This window comes from Betta splendens, chromosome 10, assembly GCF_900634795.4.
Source record: "Betta splendens chromosome 10, fBetSpl5.4, whole genome shotgun sequence".
NCBI classification, from domain to species: domain Eukaryota; kingdom Metazoa; phylum Chordata; class Actinopteri; order Anabantiformes; family Osphronemidae; genus Betta; species Betta splendens.
Genome location: NC_040890.2, coordinates 15,562,527 through 15,583,680, shown reverse-complemented (window position 1 = coordinate 15,583,680; position 21,154 = coordinate 15,562,527). Strand labels below are relative to the sequence as shown.

Sequence of the window (21,154 nt, the reverse complement as noted above, 5' to 3'; positions counted from 1 at the left end):
GGCAGCAAGGAAGGTAATACATGTGCAACACGCTGCACCGCATCAATCTCTGTCAGAGATTCTATGAGAGGATCTTGGCATGTTTAATAAGCGAGGGTAAAAGTCCTTCATTACGGACAGCTACAATCAATGAAAGGCGCCCGCTGTTTGTTACGAACCCTCTTTTACAGCCAAAGTGCGCAAATGACCTGGAAACAAAGAAAACATTTATTATTTCACTGATGTAATAAATCATTGTGGTCCTGCTGCTCTGGAGGCAGTCTGCCTTATTATGTGCCCGTTCAATAGTTTTTGCCCATTGGAGCTTTGCTCTTCGCTGGTTTAATTTTTAATGCAACATTTATTTAAGATCAGGTTTATTCTATAATTTTCTGTGCAATTAAAGTTAAAGTGTCTCACTTCTTTTAAAAACACTGGATGCTATCAGTCAAAAGTTTTACTGTACCTCACACGTTTTACAGTTTTCCTACAGTAGGTAGACTGGATTAGGACAAAAGCAGGTTTTAGCTCCATCTGCTACTCCATCATTTACTACACTTCCTCTTTCCTGGCTGCATTCAAAAGGCTAAAAGGAAACTAAGCTGTGTTTATTGATACAGGAAAACCCAAACACTTAATCCCGATGTTCTATGAATGATTGATGTGAAGGTGACACAAGCAGCATGCCTCCCTCACACAGCTATTAGAGCACACAGTAGCTGGAGCTGAAGGTCATCTGCCGGATGGTGTGTGTGCTTGTGTGTATATGAACACGGAGCTAATTGGCTATGAGGAGCCGTGTGAATACCGGCGTACCTCGGGGAGTCACAGACGTGCAGTTTTAATCCAAAGCTGCAGTATAGAGTTCAGAGTGATAAACATACGTGAGTGATCATGAGCTCCCCTTCCCTTTCTAACTAAGCTTCAGAGTTTACAGAAAAGCTTCATTCACTTCAATAAACCCTACTTACATGTATGCTATAATTGTTACATTATTATATTATTAACTCTGGTTGAAATGCATTTAGATAAAAAATCTATCAGTCCATCAACACTTGTGCCAGTAATGTTGTGATCCAAAGTGTAACTACTGAAGAAGCTTTTAGTGTTTGCTGTCCAGACGTCACCTGTCGACCGTGTCTACTGAATAACACAATGCTGTACAACAGCAAAACCATTTTTAGGGACTAGACAGAACTTTAGCATTACCTGCCACTAGATACAGTTTACTACTACTATTTTATATTCTGTCCAAACACTTGCAATACTTACTTTCCTAGACCTTTCTCTGACCTGAATGTGTGCGTGTAACATGACGGGCGAGAAAAACAATGGGTGAAAAAAAAAGCTGTTTTATTTTGAAGGCTTTTCGCTTTAATGCCAGCTGACTAAATAATGCAGCTAATGGAGTACGGGGCATCATGTCTTTAACTCGCCCAGTGTGACAGCGTAGCTAGAGCTTTTGGGCCAAAGCATTGCTCAACTTTACATATCTTCATTTTCACAGGCACTGTAGCAAGCGATGGATGTCCTCGCTGATGGATATCTTGTACAGTATGTGCGGGAGCCCTAAAGAACATCTCATGCAGCAGATGTCGTGCTGAGACAAGAGTAGATTTTTACTAATGAGGGCTTTGATGTGAAAGCAAGTGACAGTGTAACATGATGAAGCTGAAATGAAACAATCTGTGGTTTTGAATATTTTATTGACTGAGAATATATGTGTCAGGGCTGTAGCAAAGCTCCTGGCTCATCCAATTAGCTTTGCACCATATATTAAGTTTCTATCCAATTAAGACTATGAGTCATCTCCTTTAAAATAACTCACTTACTGGTGGAAGGGATACATCCATACATAGATGGAAACAGAGTTTATGACCGTGCTCCATGTTGCAGCATAGAGAAATTCTGAGGGCATTCAAATCAACAACATTTGATGTGCTTTACTGTGAGCAGGGAGGATGAAGCCTTCTGTGGTGATTTGGCTGCTATTTTCTACAGTCTGACCGTCAACAAGCAATGACATCACAACCTCTTCTATCCACCAATGGCAACAGCAGATATCATTCACAAATCCCCTGGTAACAAAAGTCCAGCTCTCCAATTCTGTGCTGTCCTTTATAAATCAGCTTAACAAAACACCCACATATTCCTGTGGCCTTCAGAAGAGGAATTTGTCATTTTTCGTTGACCAAATCTGGCACATCTCAAACAGCGCTGGCAACAGCAGGGGAGGTTACACACACACTGTTGATTTATTGGCATGATATACTGGACATAGGAAAACAAAATATCCTCCACAGGACATAAGCCATTTATCTTGGAATTGTCACAAACCAATCTTCACCACAAGGACAAGCAAGATTGAAAAAAAAACCTCGGGAAAACAACTTTACCAAATAAGCAAAGCTGTGCCCTCAAGGCCTTAGAACATCCAGGCACCCAGATGTCCTGAAATGCAACAGCTGGACGTAAAGCCTTGCTTTCTTTTCCAGCCTCACGCCAGGTCTCAAGAACTCAACATTTCCAAGAAGGAACAGTCACACTGGCACAACAAGGCATGAAAGCCCGAAAGTCTCCAACAGCAACTATCCCACTGTCATCGAATCCTTTATTTAGACGCTTACACACTTTATTAGGCCAAATGGATGGCATGATTTATGGGCCTGGATGCCCGTTCTGCTGGGAGCAGAGCCACTGTTGCAGTCCAGAGCGCAGACAAACACACTCAAGCCAAACGGAACAGATTTCACCCAGCATATGGAAACTCAATAGGGGCCTGATGAGGCTGAGCACTGGTGTACCTGCAGAAAACAATTAATCCTCGATCTCTCGCACACCTTGGTAGTCCTTGTTTGGACCAGTGTCAGCATCAGAGAGAGGGGAGCTAAAAAGAAAATCTGAAAGGCTGAATGTGGAGTACTTCTCACATAACACAAAGGTATTTTTCTTCTCCTATGACCCAGGAGAAGCAGTACCAGCAAGAAAGGACTGCCCGCGCTGCCAGGATGAAGAGATGGGGTGAGATAGAGGTCATCTCATACTGTTCCTGGCCACATGTTCTGACCTCTTCATTCACGTCAGATGATCTCAGGTTTTCTGAAGTACAGAAACTTTTTGGCTGACATTCTTTTGTACACCTTCCCAGCTAAGTTCTTCTCAGTGGACTTTGGGTGGCGGGAGGACAATGAAAACTGCGATATATTTGTCATTTGATCCAGTCAAGTGTTTCAATTAATTATGTTCTCAATGCTGTTTAAGAGGATTTGGAAGACCTCTGCCATGTGGTATCATTTTACCTGCTGCTCATTTTAGACAATAAGTCAAAGGTTTAATTCTCTTCAAAAGCCTGTATCATTTCAGTCAATGATGCAGGGCTCAGTTCTTTGCAGACAAGTGTTTTCACAGTGACTCACTACTCACCAGTCATTTTTTTCTTCACCGATCATTGAAAGCTCCACAAAAAGGTAAGAAATTGTGCTCTCTCCTGTGCTGCCTACAAACTACCTTTGACAAACTGTCCAACATTGCCTGAAATATTACCCATAAAGCTTGGTGCCACTATAAACCTTGTGCTGACAGTTGATTTGTGAATCCAATTACCTTCTTCTCTGTAATGGGCATCTTCAGTCCAATAAAGTAAGTCGGGTACTGCTGGCATATGTCAACTACAATTCAGCCTGCACAGAGAACAACATGCAGCACAAAGCACAGACACCCTGCACATTAGAAGCTATTGGGTGAAATGCACTGGACCTAATAGAGTCGTGGTAGCTGCACAGCTCAGGGTGGGAGATGCCAGGAGCCCAAAAACACCCACTTGTTGTGTATCCAGTGGTGAAAGACACATCTTACAGTAGTTTTGCAGGTGTCACATTGCAAATTGATTATTGGACATTTTCTACATTTAACAGGAAGCTGTTACTTTCTGTCTAAAGGTTTATTATTCTTAATCTTGGGACTTGCAGGTGGATTTCATTGTCTGCTTATAAACTACTTTTCTTTTGCTTCCTATATAATTTCCTAGTTTTTGGTTGAAAAGTAGCTGCTTGTTTCTATTTTTTATCTGTTTATGCCTTTTATAAAAACTTAAAAAAACTAGTTTTTAAGGTTTTTAGACTATTAATGGTCATTTCCTGTTCCCCTTTTTTCCTGCTTTTGCAGCCAAAAATATTTTTACATACTGCACATTCATAGCTACTGAAGGTTAAACCTTAGCGACTAATATATTATTTTACTTATTTAAAGGTCATTAACTGCACTCATGGGCTAAACGTTGTAATGCATGAAGGAAGCACATGCAGCAGTTTTGACGCTTTATGCTAAAATAACACAGAAAATGGTGGGATGAGCATTTGCTGACAGCGCTGTGAGGGTGCAAAGTGAACGTACACACAACAGTTGGCATCAGTTGACATCTGGGAGAGAGACAGGCTGCTGACACAAAGATTATCTCCACCAGAGCTGCGGCACAGTGGGAGCTGTCCAATGCAGCTGTGATGCTCCTTGGGGAGCAAGGACATAGAGGTCTGCACGAAAAGAAGTTTCACAGCTAGTGTGAAAATGAAGCAGCCAACGGTTTTCTTGCATTCCATTTACTGTCATGCTATAAGTGAAGAATACAAAAAAAGACCACTGATGGTATTCAGTACTGTAGTATGCAGGAATTATCAATAATTACTCGTATCCATGGCCAGGTGTCACCTGCAGGAGGCCACAGCCACACTCTTAATTTTACAAAAGGAGAGAAGGACTGTGAACGTGAGAGCGGGCAGAGGGAGGGGAAGGACAGAGTTCCACTGTGTATGTGTCATTGTTCGTTAGCTTTCCTCCTGCCTCTGGCTAATTAATTATTTTTAGCTCCATTTGAGTCAGTTATAATTTATCCAATTAAATTCTGGTCCAATGTAAAGAGCAATGTTCAGTGTTTTAACATAGTTTGTTTTATTTGTAAAAACAATTTACCATCAGCGGTTCATGTTTTCTGCTTGCTGCTGTACAAATAAGGTCTGGCCAAAAAACATAAACACATTATAAATTTGTGTATTTATTCTGGATAATTTTAGCTTAAAAAATACAAAGGCCATTCTCTATTACACTGTTTAAAAGAAATCTATGAAATGTGAGCAGAGTGGGGTTAAACATGGTTTAACACTAGATACTGTACTACACATTAGATGCGGATTATAAATTCTATAGTAAAATTACAGTAATGTCAGATATTCTGTGCTTTTGGCAGTTCAGTTTTGGTTTACAATACAACTTCTATTTCCCGAGACTTACGAAAAAATAATCATGGGGCAATGTGAACTGTTGGAGACCTGTAGCCTTCAGTCTAAGGAGATTCAGATTGGGCTGACCCAAGTGGAAGTCTTCTCAGCTCGCAGACGAGGCCAAATCAATGAGGGGTTCAGTGAAATGCAGACAGCAAACCTCCCTGGGAAGGTGTTTGGATGCAGAGCAACAGGCAGAGGAGGGATGAATGTAGAAGCGAAATCACATGGTGAGAAAGTTGCAAGGACTCACGTAAGCGTGAGAAGGGAATAAATGAGCCTTGACATGAATTGTTGGAGCTTCAACTGGGTTTCTGTTGCTTTTATCTTTACTATTATGTTATAATTTCTTTGGCATTGGATTTAACAAGATATTGAACTATAACAGTAACAGCTCTGCACTGCAGGTCAGAGATCAGGACAAAGTCAGTTTAAGTTCCCTCTTTTGAAGATGTTTTATTCTGCACAGCGTCAAATTTGATTTAAAGGATTTTGTATTATCAGTGAGTGTAACCTCTTATCACCTCCACTAGGTTGTATGCGTACAGGTGATGCGAGATGAATAGACTGCAGCACGTGTGGGAAAAGCTGTAGTTTTACTGTGTATTCCGTGATACTTGATAAGACCCAGTCGAGGAGGAGAAACTGTCACGCAGAGAGATCCAAAGGGGAGCAAATATAAGACCCTCCAATAAACATGAGTGAAAATATACACCTAAAAAAACAACAACGCAATTTTGTAAGATTGGGTCTAAGAAAATACAGTAATGTCAAGCAATAATCCTTTTACGGACAGACCGACACTGGCCACCATAACTGCTGACTTCAAGGTGCATTTCACTGCTCAGAAACACAGACTGATACATTAAAAACTGGAATGAAAGCTGTTTTGCTTTCCTCTTGAAATGTTACACCAGTGATGAATCATTTCCTTGTAAATGCTGACCACAATCCATTCCAGAAGAAGATTAAAAAAAAAGAAAAAGAAAGCAACCAAACATGTTTTGGTCAGTCAGATGTGCTGAACGCACAGAAATCCGCAGCGTTATCCAAACACTGGGAGTCTAACTCTGGCCAGCCTCAGCGCAGCAAACACTCAGGTACAGGGCGCCTTTTGAGCTCACACAGTGAATACTTCATCACTGCTCTAAATGATATATTAGGTGGAGCTTCTTCTGTGTTTATGAACGGATCTACACAGAGGGAGTCTGTCTGTACCAGAATGTTTAGAGCAAGCACAGCCACTACTGTATAGCCAATTCCCAGTAAACAAGTCTCCCATGGTAAATGGAAAATTACTACACTGCCGTGAGGTTTTTCTGCTATTCTGAAATAAATCATGCTCCTAATCTAAAGTAGCTTCAATTCCACAAGCAACCCTTTCATCATGATATGACTTCAAACTCCCTCAGCACTCAGAGAGCGTCATCCACACAATTCCTTCGTTTGGCTTACGTGCCTTCTCCATCACCAGTATGTTTTCTTTTTCTTCTTGCTATATTTATGCCACACAACTGTTCATGTCTGTATTCATCCTTAAGCTGCCATCAATGCCCCTCAAGGCTTCCTGTGTCTATTATGTTGGAGATGTGGCTGCTTTTCAGACATGCTATCTCAGAAGCAGCTCTTTCTTGCGGAGCCAGACCAATGAACCCAAACCTTCCAGTTCCAGCATTGTTTCTACAGGCAAGATGTCCAACAAAATAATCCTGCACACAAGACAATGTATACACTAATACAGGATATAAACATCAGGTCAGTGGATCCTGTTTGATGCTTGAAACATCCAGCCAAAAAATACAGTAGACCAACATTGTCTTACATTCATGTGCTGTCAAGCAGGGTAACACATATGGAACCAGAGGTCAAAACCCTGATATGATTCGTCTTGTGTAGTTTTGTTGCACACAACATATGACCCCCACCTGCCTTCTGCAACCTTGTGTCAGACATTCAATGTCTCTCATGGGGATAGACGCCTGGTCTGAAAGCTTCCGTGTTGGCCATAGGTAATAGCACAGGCACCCGCTTGGATTTAGAAACAGATATTTTGTGCAAAGGTCAAAAATGTCAAAGTCTCTATGAACAACATGCCTCATTCCCACCTGTCTGAACATGCCATGTTCATCACTTATGTAAATTTAAATTGCTTCTATGGTCCTATGTATTGCACCCCCAATTCACTGTGCAAAAGCAGCAGTGGACACAGGCACATTCTGATATAGTGTGCTTTATCCCAACAGTAATCCATCATCGCTTGTGTTGTGCTATTTCCAATTGTTTATCCTGGCACTGCTGGAAAGAGAAAAATGCCAGAACTGCAGCAAAATCTCAGCATCACTTTGTCTCTTGAGAGACGCCACTGTGCAGCGAAGGCAATAGGCACAGTAATACTGCTGTTGCTGCTCCACTGTAGGAGGGTGGAGGGGGTGGTTCCTGGATTTGAGCTCAGGTTTTGATATTTTTGAAACAGCAGAGTCAACGGGAGCCCTGATGTTATACTATGACCAAGGTTCAGGTAGAATCTATGAGCCCATCTCCAGCTCAGACTGTCCCTCCTGCCACACAGAGGCTGAGGTGAAGAGCCAGATTTTTTTTCCTCTGTAATTAAACTGATTTCTTATCTTACAGTGTGACCTTCTGCTATCATTATCATAAATTGGTCATTTCTATCCCATCTTCTTTCACGGTTTTCAATCTGATCTCTTCAAGGTTAGATTGTTTGCTGGCATCAGCTCTGTAACTGAACTGATACCAAAACCAGTAAAATTGACTTATCTGCAGAATTAGTTTAGTCACTGTGTAATACCGATTGTTCAGCTTTGCAAACCTCCAAAAAGGCCACAAAGCTGAACAATCAGACTATTCTGTATGGGCTTTCTGGTAAACACAGCCGTGTGAATGCTAAAACAAAAGTGAGACAACAGACAATGCGAAACCATTACCCAAACTCTGGTGTAGTTCCTGCACCTGCTGCTACCGGCTCCTTGGTTCCAATTTCAACATTCCTTGCATGGTACTTTATCTGTGAAGTGATTAGGAGCAAACAGCTCCATCAATCAGGTGGTGGCGCCCCAGAGGGTGCCAGAGCTGATCCAAAACGCCTCGCGGCTGCCAACTTTCTGCTAAATCTGCTGACACTCACAATGCTGCACCACGCTATCTTTCACATTGCTCTTCAAATGAGATGATTCTGGTACCGGCTGATCCCACTTACCTACTTAAGAGTCTCACCTGGATAAAATAAGCCAACATCAACTGCAGTACAATATGCAAACAAATGAGCTTAAACCACAGACATTAGAAGCTACAATAGCCTTATATCAGTAGTAAATGAAGACAGACCAGGCTGTACAGAAATGCTGGTAGCTCTCAAATGTGTTGCTAATCACACAGCAATCTGGCATGTTCTCTGTTCTACATGTCCAAATTCATCCACCTATCAGCTTATCTGAGGACGGATCACAGTGCAGGCTCTAGGAACAGTTCACATTTGTCATGATGATGCTGATTTATGATGTGATTATACTATAAATTGAGTTACAAACCACCTGAACAGCTGTGTTAATTTCATCCAACCTTGCAACACTCATCTTGGCCTTGGCATAGACTAGTAAAAAAAACAGATGTGTAGACTTTACACCAGCCATCCACTGTAGCTGTAGTACTACTGTGGAATTATCAGCCTGTCAAAGTAAATAGTATTCAGCCATTTGTTAATGGTGAATTGTCAAATCAGTGTTCATAGCAGCAGCTCATGAAGCATGTTGTAACATTCTGCTTCCATTGTCGTAATATTTTTCACGAAGCATGACAGGTGTAAGCAGGTACAAGTAGAGTAGAGTCAGATTCAATAATTATAATTATTCCTGTATTGAGACATATAAAGGTAGCAATTATTTTGCCTTTATGTGGCCAGACAAAGCTGAAAAACTTGGACAAAGTCAGCATGTTGGCCCAGAACTGTTGTTCGGCCCTCACCTTTTTGGCCTTCTGTGCAATCAGATGTCTATACGTGTACTTCCTTGCTTCCCTTCTGCAGTGATGTTTTTATGATGATGATTACAGCCCTTCAAAGCGTTGTGCTACCCTGTTATTTCTGTTTCAAAGACTGTAATAACACAGGTGTTTAAAACAATGACTAGAGAATGATTGCCAGCTTTTCTCCGCCAATAATTGGGCATTTTGGGTTATTTCCAATAAATCCAATCTAATTAGCAGCACTAACTATAGCAACCTCACACAATGAGAGTAAAACACAATAGAACTAGGAATAACTACAGTGGTTGTTTAAAACTGTGGATACATGGGACCACTACTCACATACAATCAAAATCTCTCACTCCTGCCACAATCAGACAGAAAAAAGCCCAACGCATTGACAAAGTTGCTAGAAGTGTAAATACAAAATGACAGCGCTCAGTGGCACAGCTGTCCTGCATGGCTAGTAATTGTGGAAAAGCATCATTATGCCCCAATTCTGTTGTCAAAGTGCCTTTCTAACAGCAACAGGAACATTTCTAACATGTCCCTACGAGCGAAAAAGAAAAAAAAAACAATTTTCCAAACAATTGCTTTTGTGGGTGTGACACATTACATCAGATGTGCATGAAGTGTTTGAATACAAGAGGGGCAAAGAAGGAATTACAAAATCATTTTGTGCCCGATAGACCTTGAACGTACATACATGTATCTTAGTGCCTTAGTCAAAGCAAAGAGATTTCCCTTCACCAGTTTCTTTTTCTACTGTACAGTAGGTAGGCACATTTTACACAACTCTAACAACATGTGAAGACAAATGCCACAGGAACAATGTTTCAATCACGAACCCCCTGAAACTAAACCTTCACAAGAAGAGGAGAGCTGCATCTCTGGTCAGGTTGCCCACTGAGAAACTGCAGCTATCAGCGCCGCATTCACACAGTTAAGATGAATTATGAAAATGTATCCTGGAGAACCAGATTTGATGATCTGCTTGTAAGTCTTTTTAGTCCTGACATATTCCTCTGATTCTGATTAAATAATTATGAATTGACTTCACACAGGCAGTGATTTTTTTTACTATTACATAAGATGTCTATGCAGATGTTTTGCTGATCATACAGAGACAACATAGTGTAACTGACAGGAATGTCATCAAGTGCATGTAGGAAGCGAAAAAAAAGCTCTGTATGTGTGCGAGTGTTTCCCAGGAAGAACCGTCAATATATCAGAATAATACAAAATGCAATGAGCCAGAAAAGTGATGGTTATGTGGAACAGTCTCCCTCCAGCAGCAGTCAGCTGATATGTATGACTGTGTAGAGAATAAACGGCAGTTTTGTGTGTTCATACGTCAGAACGGGGTGACCGAGGTTCACAGTGAAAGCCAAAAGAAGACTGCATCGCTGCCAGCAAGGCTAAATTAATAAAGATTCATTTTATAATAGGAGTGATGGCACAGGCTCCTAATGTGTGACAGGCATCATTCTCTATAAATGCCTACAGTAGCTGTGTCCTTAGCTGTGAGGAGTAAGAGAAACACAATATGCCAGCCTTGTTTACAGTGCATAGTCTCACCCTTCGGCTGCTGTCAACGGCACGGCTAAAAGATGCTTCTGGATCGGACTCGACATAAAGAGTAACTGGTAGTTACACAAGACCAAGGCACAAGAAGTTCAACAGCCAGGAGACTGCATGTCTTTCCGGGCCTTGGAGGTTCTGCTACATGATCCATAACCAGGTTACTGGAGCCACACTCAGCCTCTCAGCAGCATATCCTGTTGAATCCTCTCCTTCCAAACAGTGAGATGGCCAGCGGTACTCACAGAATGAGAGCTTCCTTCATCTCTGACTCATGTTCTCACATTTCATTATGCTGCTTTTCCCCATAGCCATTGTTGCATTGCACACATGTTGTTAGCTAAAACTCAGCTTATGTTTCCTCATTTAAAAGGGAGATGTTTTCAAAGCTGACAAATCTCTCTGCACGCTACAATATCTCACTCTACATTCAGTTTTGTTGTTAATTTAGCAATTCCACCACCATCATCCTGGGGCCACAGAGAACTCAATACAAAGCAGATATCTACTCAGTCTTTCCCTCTGTCAATCTCTCTGCATTTTTGACAGCCCCTCTCTCCTGAAGGCAATCCAACAATGTCCTGCTCATTGATCAGAGAGAGGGTCGGTGCAGTGTGGAGGTAAATGGCTGTCGCAGGGAATGATAGACCTTAACTCAAGCGTGGCTGCTCCCGAGGCCACTCAGCCCCTACTTACAGTGATGGATGCAAGGATGTCACTCATCACAGTCTTGACAGCAGGGAAGACTTTGTTCCTTCACTAAAGGAGTCAGGAAACATTATCATAAAACATCCCTTTCAGATATGACTTCATCAGCTTTTTCCCAACATGAACAACTGAAAAGCACACATATGACACTACTGTGGAAGTAATGCCGGAAAATAATGAGACAAACCGCATCCTCATTATCATATTCTGTCCAAACAACAATCCAAAAACATTTACTGGTTCCTTACTGTTTCCTAATTATTCAATCACTCACCAGAAACTTTCAGTTTAGTGTAAGAAACTGTCTGATACACAGAGTATCTGTGCCTTAAAAACGAAGGTCTGAGCTCCTCCAGCCATTTACGCCTATGAGATGTGGGGTTTGAGAGTCTGAGCGTGTTAGCGGAGCCGAAACCAGTGATGTCTCCAACACGCTCGCAGGATAGGAAATGGGATAAAGCAGCATTTTAAAGTCAAATGAGCAAAATGCATTTCAATATTTAAGGACGTAAACTAATCCTGTAATAAAGTTGGGAGGGAAGAGAAACTTTCTAAGCGCCACAAGAGTAAGAATAAAGCAAGTGAAAATATGATAAATGAGCCTTGAATGAGGCCATTAGCAAGTCAACTTGTGAGTCAGTTTAGTTCATTCGCATATAATCAGTATTTGCACTTTTTATTTTCTAGTCACTTTGCAGACATATATATTATTATAATTATATATTCAAGTATTGACCTCGGACAGCAAACGGACATTCAATACAGAAGATAAAGTAGTTAATTAACTAGCAATTAGCCCCGAACTCACCAGCTAAAGTAAGCGTGATTAATTAAGTTACAAATGTCAGTGTAATTTTTGTCTAATTATGGATTTTATTGCCTAACACACAGTGGTGCCGTTAAATTACCTACCTCTGTCCTGCAGGTGGAGGTAAACTGGCGCAGTTCCTACTGTTTTGCGGCAGGAGTCTGTTTTGGGCCTAAACACCGGGAACTTGCCGCCACACGCTAACGGCAGGGGCTCGCGACACTGACGTCATCAGTGGGGCGTTCCGGTTAGGACGTTCAAAATAGAACATGCCCTCAGTTAACACGAGTAATTTGGGCTTTAGACGGCAAATATGTGAACATGTCAGTAAACGGTAATCTGCAAATCTCTTTCCATGGTAATTGTTTAAATATATATAGTCATGTTTGTGACTATTGAAAAAACCTGTGCACTCTTAATTTGAAAGTAAGGTCAAGTATAAGTGTAAGTTTTATTATATAATGATGGTATTTATGTATTTATGTATAATCATGATTAATCTGTTATGTTTAATGATCCTCATTGGCAGCTTTTTGCATATTTTACAGCAGCATTTTACTTTAATCTCTCAACAGTGTTTATTTAGTAAAAAAATATACTACAACTTCAATACAAGCTCTCAATTATGAAAAAAACATAAAAACTATAAATTCTGATGAATAAACTTTAATAAAAATGTTTATATAATATTTGTGTTTCCCTAAACTGTGCTTTTGCCTAAGTTCTGATAAATAAACTTTAATAAAAATGTTTATATAATTTTTGTGTTTCCTTAAACTGTGCTTTTGCCTAAGTTTGTAAGAGACAGAGTTTATCACAAATGTGGAAAACAGTACTAACTTGTTCCTGTCCCTAGGGATCCATCGGTATATTGACACATACAGACAATATGCAGTTTTGGATCATGATCCTAAGTTGAGGAGAGATGAACATGAGCAGATCTCACTCATTTGCTGGTTTTCCAACATATTAGGAACAGAACAAAAGCAGAATGCAGTGTTTTTAATTGACCTATTTAGCTCGTAGACTGTGAAAGTGTGAAGGCCGGTTTTAAGGAAACACACAATAATCAAATACATTAATTTGAGCATTTCAACAGAGGTCTTTTGGGGTCTTTTAAGGCAGATTGGTGTTGTCCGTTAGGCTGCTTTTTTATCGACCCTGTCAAATTAAAGGCCATTTACAAAAAATAACTGTAAAGCTTTTCAAAGTGAAACAGCAGATAAATGCTTTGGCAACGTTTGACCCATCGTTGCCCTGTCTGAAATAGTTTTTTGTTCTGAGGTGATATCCTGCATTTACCCCTTGACACCAGTGTCTCCTTGAAAAATAATTTTGAATTACTGTCCCTTCACCCTGCAACTAGAAAGAAGGTCGGACAGATCCTAAAGTGGAACAGAATTAAGACGCACGGTACATCCATTACGGCCAGCAACCTGCTCTCATCATTGATTTTTAAACAACGTGGATGTAATTACAGAAATAAATGAGGCATCCCCTGTTCACAGAGCACTAATGGTGGCTTCTCAATCTGCAAGGCCATTTTCTGAATATGGAAATTGCATGTTTACAGCCAGTCTCTGCAGCAGTAATTACATGTCACAACAACACCACATATAAATTGCATTAAGAAGAAGCATGATGTCTGAATACATTAGAAGTCTAACTCTAGCCCTTGCAGTTTCTTTTTATTGCTCTGTACTTAATAGTTTCAAAGTAAAGTTTTTGTGCTTTTATTTGTTTTTTGTTTTACCCAACTTTGTAGCTTTAAAGTTACTGTAGAGAAATGTTTAAGAATACTTTTACTGGGAGACTATTGTATATGACCACATTGTTATCCACGTGGCCTCATAAAAAATATGCAAAGATTCCAAATTTGTACCTGTATGTGTTGCTGCATTATTGGCAGCGTGGGACATATTGTGGAATAATTAAATGAAGTCAAATGCAGCCTGAGCTGTGATGTAAGTGAGAGCTCAATTATGTCGCTGCACTGAGCTAGAGCGTTGAATGAGCCAAATTTAAACACCGGTATTGATCATTTGACGTGGATGTCACTGAGCAAGGCCAGGTGGGATTTGAGTGGGCTGACAGGAATGCATGGTTGAATGCAAGAGCTAAGTAGATCAGAGCAACGCTCGTTTTGTGTGACGTCCTGAAGCCTAAGACAATCTATTTTTATACAAAACAAACAAGAACAAGAGATGTGACATCCCCCACTGGGTGAGCATGATGTGCTTCATGCGTTGGCTGCATTGGCCTTTAGTGGTGGTGCAGGAATGTATCGTGCATGTTTCCTCAGAATAAAGGCCGTCATAAATAATCTTAATGGTTTCCACACCAAATTCAATTACCTTTGTCACCCGGTAGAAATGAATAAAAGCCAGTGTGTGCTCTTATTCTATCCAGATATCCCCAGGGGACGACGTTTGCGCTTCCACAATTCTCAGACAATGGTCTTCTCTCCGTGGTTTGCTTGGTAAGAAAATTCATTTAATCAAATGCTAATCTGACATAATATATAACACATGCAGGAGACCTTCTGTGGCTTTTATAGATAGCACTTTACATTAACAACACAACCGTCCTCTGCAGCAAAGTGAAGCTGGTGACGTGGACGTGGGGGTGTAATAAATCAAAGTAATTCCTGCCAGAACATTTCCACTTCCTGCAGAAATTAGGAAAAATTTGCAGCATAAGAGAAACATCACAGCAGCCGCCTCCCCTGTCAAGAGGCATGAGTCTGACCCATCAGCTGATTGCTCTAGAACATGGGATATTAAAGGTAACACACTGGCATCTCAGCGTAGCTTAAATATTCAGCTGTTGTCAAACACACTGTTAAACGCTGCAACCATAAAATGATGAAAGCCGCCCTGATTTGGAAAAAAAGGAAGCTTATCACAAAGCAGCTGCAGATGTGAGGTGAGTGGTGATTTGCTCTGAATGCTGCGAAGCTCAAGTAACGTCACTTGTTTTATTGTTGCACACGGCGTGATCTTTATCTCGCAGCAGGACTCCACTCTCTCTGCAGGTCTGCACTTCCTGCTGTAATCGGAGGAGACACTCGGGGTGCAGCTTCGGCGCCTCTGCATTTAGACTATGCCATGCTTCACTTAGTGCAAAGTCCAAAGCGTAGCACGATGTGATGACGATTTCATTGTAAAAACACATATTGTTGGTTACTTTGACCAAAAGAACTACTGTAAAACATGCAAGGAGCGAAACCGCCCTTCATACTGTATCTGGTGCCTCTAACTTTGAAATAAATCAGTTATGGGTCTGCGGCGCTGCCAGAAATGTGACAATGTGACATTTGAGAGTTGATGATTCTTCATTAACTCCACTGGCCTCAGATGAGTAAAATACAGAGAGCAGATGGTTGTGAACACCAGGCGTTTTTTCACCCCACATCCTCTTTCAGTCGCGCTGTCCTCGCCTGTGCCTTTGTGAAATCTGTCCCCAATGCAACACCATCATTTATTCTCATTATTTCCCATCATGTGTTCTGTGACTCCTCTCTGGATCTCCTCGGTCGTTGCTGATTAGCAGGTGATCAGTGGAACTGGGAAGGTTGAGGTGATTCTCCAGCCCATCGGAGGCACATCTCATTAAACGAGCGCCGCGTTGTCCCAGTGAACAGGTTGACATTTACTGTACCGCTCTGAATTAAGTGAAGTAATTGGAGGGGAGAAGAAGAAGTGATAGGACGGAAGATGAAGTGCTTTGTGTTTCAGGAACCTTGTCTTGAGGTCACTCGTTGTCTCAGAAAGACAAAGGAACTGGCATTTTATCAGCAGTAGCATTCTGTAAATTGGATTCCATCTGCTCTGGACTCCTCCCAGCTTGATTATCGATGCAGGGGTTTCACGTGGACTCATAATAACATCTCTTACCCTCGCCTCGTTTTTGAATGCCTGACGACAGCCCAGGCTCTAAACCCCACTCAGAGCGAGGAGGGCGCATGAAGCGAGAGGCATCGTCGCCATGGCGACGAGGGCAAGCTAAAATATTTGTTTGCAGTTAGAGTTCCCCATTAAAACGGCACAAAGATCCCGCTCCGTTGCCCAACGGGCCCGCGGCAGCGAGTGGGCGCTCGCGCTCACGCGCTCTGGCAGCTGTGTGGCGCCGCCGCGATATCTGGCACCGAGCGAGCCGTCTGTGCAGAGGAGAATCACATGCAGCACGTTGGCCGTCGGACAACACTAACACAAGTGTGACAGACATGGAGCTGGACGCGGGTGAGAGGGAACCCAAACGCTGCCTCTGGGAGGGAGATCGGGACACGTTCAGGGTCACTGGTACTTGAGGAACACTAGGTGACATCGCCATAAACAGATGGATGATCGGTGCATAGGATTCCACCCACTTCAACCCAGCGTGAGAGAGGACAGATGAAACTGTTCCTGTTAAAAAAGACCCCCCCCCCCCGTTTTCATTCCAAAGTGCCAAAATGTGAGCGTCAAACGCATCGGCTTATTTTAAAACCGCATCATCTCGTTGCTCGTGGCCCGGCTCTCGCTCCCTCTCTGGTAATTATGCGTCAGACACACTCCAGGTTCATTACCGTCACTTCGCTCCTCCTGCAACATTTAAGTGCCAGTCACAACTCGCGGTGGAGCCCAGCGAGGCATCCAAATATGACCAATCTGGCAACCCTGTGCCCTGCCCTCCACCCCTCACTCTCACCAATTAAGAGGGTGTGGTTAGTAGCCCTGAACTTGACACTTCCTGTCTCTCTGCTTTAATTATGTCTGAGTCCCTGAAGGCCACGGCGAGGACAGGGCCCAATTAGTGGACCGACACCGGGGGGCGGCGGGTGACGTCACACATGCCAGCACCCATCAGACGGCGCCAAAAGGGCAGATCTGATGAATGGAGGATGAAAAGTACGGGTAGGAAGGGGTGGAGATTAGGGGGATGGGATCAGAGCTGGGATAAATAAAGATGCTCATCATCCGTTAGCTGCAGCTTTAATCACTCTCAAGGAACTTCTTTTTGATTCTTCCTTTTCATCGGCACAATGTTTGATGGTTTCTTCTCCCTCCATGCGAGTCTAACCCCCCCTCCCCCATCGTACAATCACTTAATCTCCGCCGTGCCCACGCGTGTGAGCCTGTTATTGTTCTGTCTGGTGCTATGTGTTTTTTGAGCTGTTTCACTGAAATGTTAACTCTCCTAACAGCCTGTCATTTTCCACTCACGTTTGCAGGCCTGTAGTCACGGAGCAATAAAATAAAGAGCGAGCTCCTGGTTTTTGATCTGCGGACCGGCGGCCTTCGAATAAAGGGAAAACACTGGGTTTATTTGCATAGCTGGAATAAAAGGGGCTCCACGGTGCAGAGGTGTGTGCATTTGTGTGTGATACATGCCGGCTCCCTTTGATAAGCTGGCGCCAGGATGGACGGATACAACAAACACAACAACAAATTCTACTTCAACAATCCACCAAGACAGAGTTGAAGCAGCTGCAAGGGTTAATGTAGATGAGAGTGGGAGCCGCTCAGATCTCCTCACAGACACCGATGACAATTCACACCAACAAAATCCTCTTTGTGCTGTAAATCTGGACTATCGGCTTGTTATTGGGGAACTCGTGAGATGATAGAGGACAGAGAACAGGGAAGCGCCACACACTTTTTCTGTATCGCTACCATTTCCTTTGAATTCAATTTACAGACTATATGAACCCTGAGACTCCAATTTATCACAACGCCCACCAGTTCAAGGACTCTTAGACAAACAGCTAATAAGGGCTGCAAACAAAAAACAAGTTTACTTAGTTTTCACTGCAACCAGAGGCTCATGTGAGTCAGAGGGGCACCAGAGACACACTGTGCTGTAGAAGGAGGAAAACCAGCCCTGATGCTGCTGTGATGAGCAGAATCCTTGTATTAATGCGTCTCAATAACTGGCTGCTACAACATCCCGTCACACAACAAAGGTCCCACGTCCCACAAAACCGCGACACGCGTCCTGCTCGTCGTTGGAATTGACTGCTCAGCCGGAGTGAGAGCCGTCTCCTCGGGTTCATCGGCCGCGTCTCATCTGACGGCGCCTTGTTCTGGGTGAAATGACTGACTGGAGCGTGCAGAGAGACGTCGCCTGTCCATCACGCGCTCGCACAATCAGGGAGCAGTCGAATCTGAGCGTCACAGGTCTTTGTTTGGTTTGTGTTTATATCTCCAGCATGTGTCTTTATTACAGTATGTTTGTGCAAACAGCTGTAGCATTTCTGTGCGGTCGCTTGGTTGATCTGATCACAACGGTGTAGGAGACGCATCTTCATATCACTGTATTTGTGTCGGCGCTGAACATTAATCTTCACAGCACAACTTAACTGTGTGGGAAATCATAAACTTCTGCTGACCAGCACATCTGTTCAATTTGTCCAGCGGCTTCCCTGTTCAATCTGTCTGCTTCCCGCAGCCTCAGCATGCGGCCCATCAAACTGGTGCAGAGCAGAACGGCACAAGGCGCTAATGGTCCAGGACCAGTGATCAATAACCCTATTTCAAATGAGGCCTGTATTCAGCTCCAACACTGAGCCAGAGATGTTCAGGTGAGCAGGTAAATAATGGCCGACATCCGCTTTCAGCTAAACATCTCATGACGCGTCAACCTCATTCAATTTGACGACAGGGAAGTGATTTACAACGGGAAAACCAGAGGAGTTGAGGACACATCAGCTTTTACATCCAATAATGGAGTTGCCACCATCTTCTCGCCATAGACAGAAACATCCTTCGCTTTGGTTCCTGCAGAGTCTCGGGCTCCTCCTGACAACAGACATCCTCCAGGTGAGGAACGAGCTGGATGCTCAGCTTGACAGGCTGCATTGCAACGTTCTACGCGCTGCACTCCGTCTTAGCGAGGCGTCGCTGGAATTGTAGATTATGTGTTGGATCGTTTTGAACATCACACATTATCTGGAATGGAGCTGTGCATATGTGAAAGCAGGAGCCTTGTTTTTTAGCAGTATAGACACTTCCAGTCCATTATGTGTGTTGATAATAGCTTTTAATAGATTTAGCAGTAACTTACTGTGGAGTGTTGCTAGCGCAGAAGCACAGTCAAAGTCATTTCAGTCATTCTCAAGTCGTTCTCCTCGGACACTCCTTCCATCGTGAGGAGAGAGGAGCCGGGAACAACGCGGCGCCATGCGGCTAAAAACACTCTGAAAACACACTGTTGTGAAGTGGCAGACGCAAAAGAAACCGTTTTCTAAAAGGTAGAGCGGGATGAAAGCGAGCCATCAGCGGCCTCTATTCATCACAGACGGGATCAAGATTTGCCTTTTTGTGGCCGCACCACTAAGCCGTCCGATCTCCTCTCCTGCAAACATCCATTTAAAAGACGCCAAACGTGTGTAGCGCTCGCAAACGAAGCAAAAGAGGGCTGTGGTTCAGGTTTAAGATGCTGCATGGCTCCAATGGTGGCCTGCACCAGGTAGAACATGGAACCAGAGGAGTTTGTCACTCGCTGCATATTTACAGGAAACACTATTGATTTTCTCCTCTCAATCAGACTGAGGAGCGGTGAGTGTTAAGAGGCCAGAGAGGCGATTGAAGTGGTGATCAGAGGACCCCCTCCACCAAACCACCAGCACCAAACCACCAGCACCAAACCACCAGCACAAAACCACCAGCACAAAACCACCAGCACCAAACCACCAGCACAAAACCACCAGCACCAAACCACCAGCACCAAACCACCAGCACCAAACAACCAGCACAAAACCACCAGCACCAAACCACCAGCACCAAACCACCAGCACCAAACAACCAGCACAAAACCACCAGCACCAAACCACCAGCACCAAACCACCAGCACAAAACCACCAGCACCAAACCACCAGCACAAAACCACCAGCACCAAACCACCAGCACCAAACCACCAGCACCAAACAACCAGCACCAAACCACCAGCACCAAACCACCAGCACCAAACCACCAGCACCAAACCACCAGCACAAAACCACCAGCACCAAACCACCAGCACAAAACCACCAGCACCAAACCACCAGCACAAAACCACCAGCACCAAACCACCAGCACCAAACCACCAGCACCAAACCACCAGCAGCGCCGCGTCCCGCTTTGCTTGGCGTGCCCAGCGGCACGGCGGGGAACCAGCAACCCTGCGAGTCGCGGCTTCACCAGCGCTGAATGAGTCACAGCAGCTTCGCCAGAACCGATCCACACCACACAAGCCGCTGGCCGGGCCTCTGTTTGCGTTGTGATGAAACACCTCACCCTCCGTCAGAAGGAACTTCCTGTTGCCTTCGTACCCAGAGCCACAACGTTCGTCTGTGGCCGCTTCCTCGTCTCGAAGCAGCAAACTGGTTTGGATTCAAAGTAATTCCACACTTTTCACTGCTACTACTTGTCTTTCAGCTCACCTGCATTAACCCTTTGTGTGCCTCCTGGTAGATAAACCTCTCCAGTGTTACAGTGTCCACTCAGCAAATGTTATCGCACTGATCGTGCATCCAAGATCTGGATCCTGAGAAATAGATGAAGTCGCTCAAGACCGGTCTGAAAAGGGCGACTTTTAATCTGCGGAAGAAGGCTGCCGATGAGAGCAGTTGCTTCTTTGTTTACAGCTCCTCTTGTTCAGTGAGGCTGGAACTCTTGCTGGTCTACAGGGCCGTGGCACAGATTTATTTAGTTAATGGGTCCCCGCTGACATATTTAAGACATGACAGGCACTGTCATGCTTTCATTCGCTCAAGGAACCGGTGCCAAAAGCAGACATCTGCTTGAGAACTGGCAGAGGCTCCATGCTGCAGAGCAGATGCCCCGTCATAACAAATGGATCCCAT

At 43.4% G+C, this 21,154-nt stretch overlaps 1 protein-coding gene and 1 long non-coding RNA gene across 17 annotated transcripts in view; one reads left to right on the top strand and one right to left on the bottom strand.

The window, feature by feature from the left end:
- Positions 1 to 12,577, bottom strand: part of LOC114864928 (uncharacterized) — a 106,154-nt gene extending 93,577 nt beyond the window's left edge. For 15 of the 16 annotated variants that reach the window (XR_008695899.1, XR_008695898.1, XR_003787440.3 and 12 more), the window contains exon 1: positions 12,435 to 12,577. This is a non-coding gene — a long non-coding RNA (uncharacterized LOC114864928). Of the gene's footprint in view, positions 1 to 11,510; positions 11,574 to 12,434 lie in introns of all 16 variants that reach the window. The other variant, XR_008695904.1, reaches the window with a different exon arrangement.
- Positions 12,578 to 19,746: 7,169 nt separating this feature from the next.
- LOC129604792 (uncharacterized) lies at positions 19,747 to 20,572 on the top strand. Its single transcript, XM_055512592.1, has 2 exons — positions 19,747 to 19,779; positions 19,937 to 20,572. Exons 1-2 carry the CDS (start codon positions 19,747 to 19,749, stop codon positions 20,570 to 20,572), a joined length of 669 nt encoding a protein of 222 aa, XP_055368567.1.
- Positions 20,573 to 21,154: the final 582 nt, after the last annotated feature.

Coding starts and splice junctions, on each gene's coding strand:
- LOC129604792 (XM_055512592.1), top strand. CDS start 19,747: ATGCTGCATGGCTCCAATGGTGGCCTGCACCAG. Junction 19,780..19,936: donor CCAATGGTGGCCTGCACCAG/GTAGAACATGGA, acceptor CCAAACCACCAG/CACCAAACCACCAGCACCAA.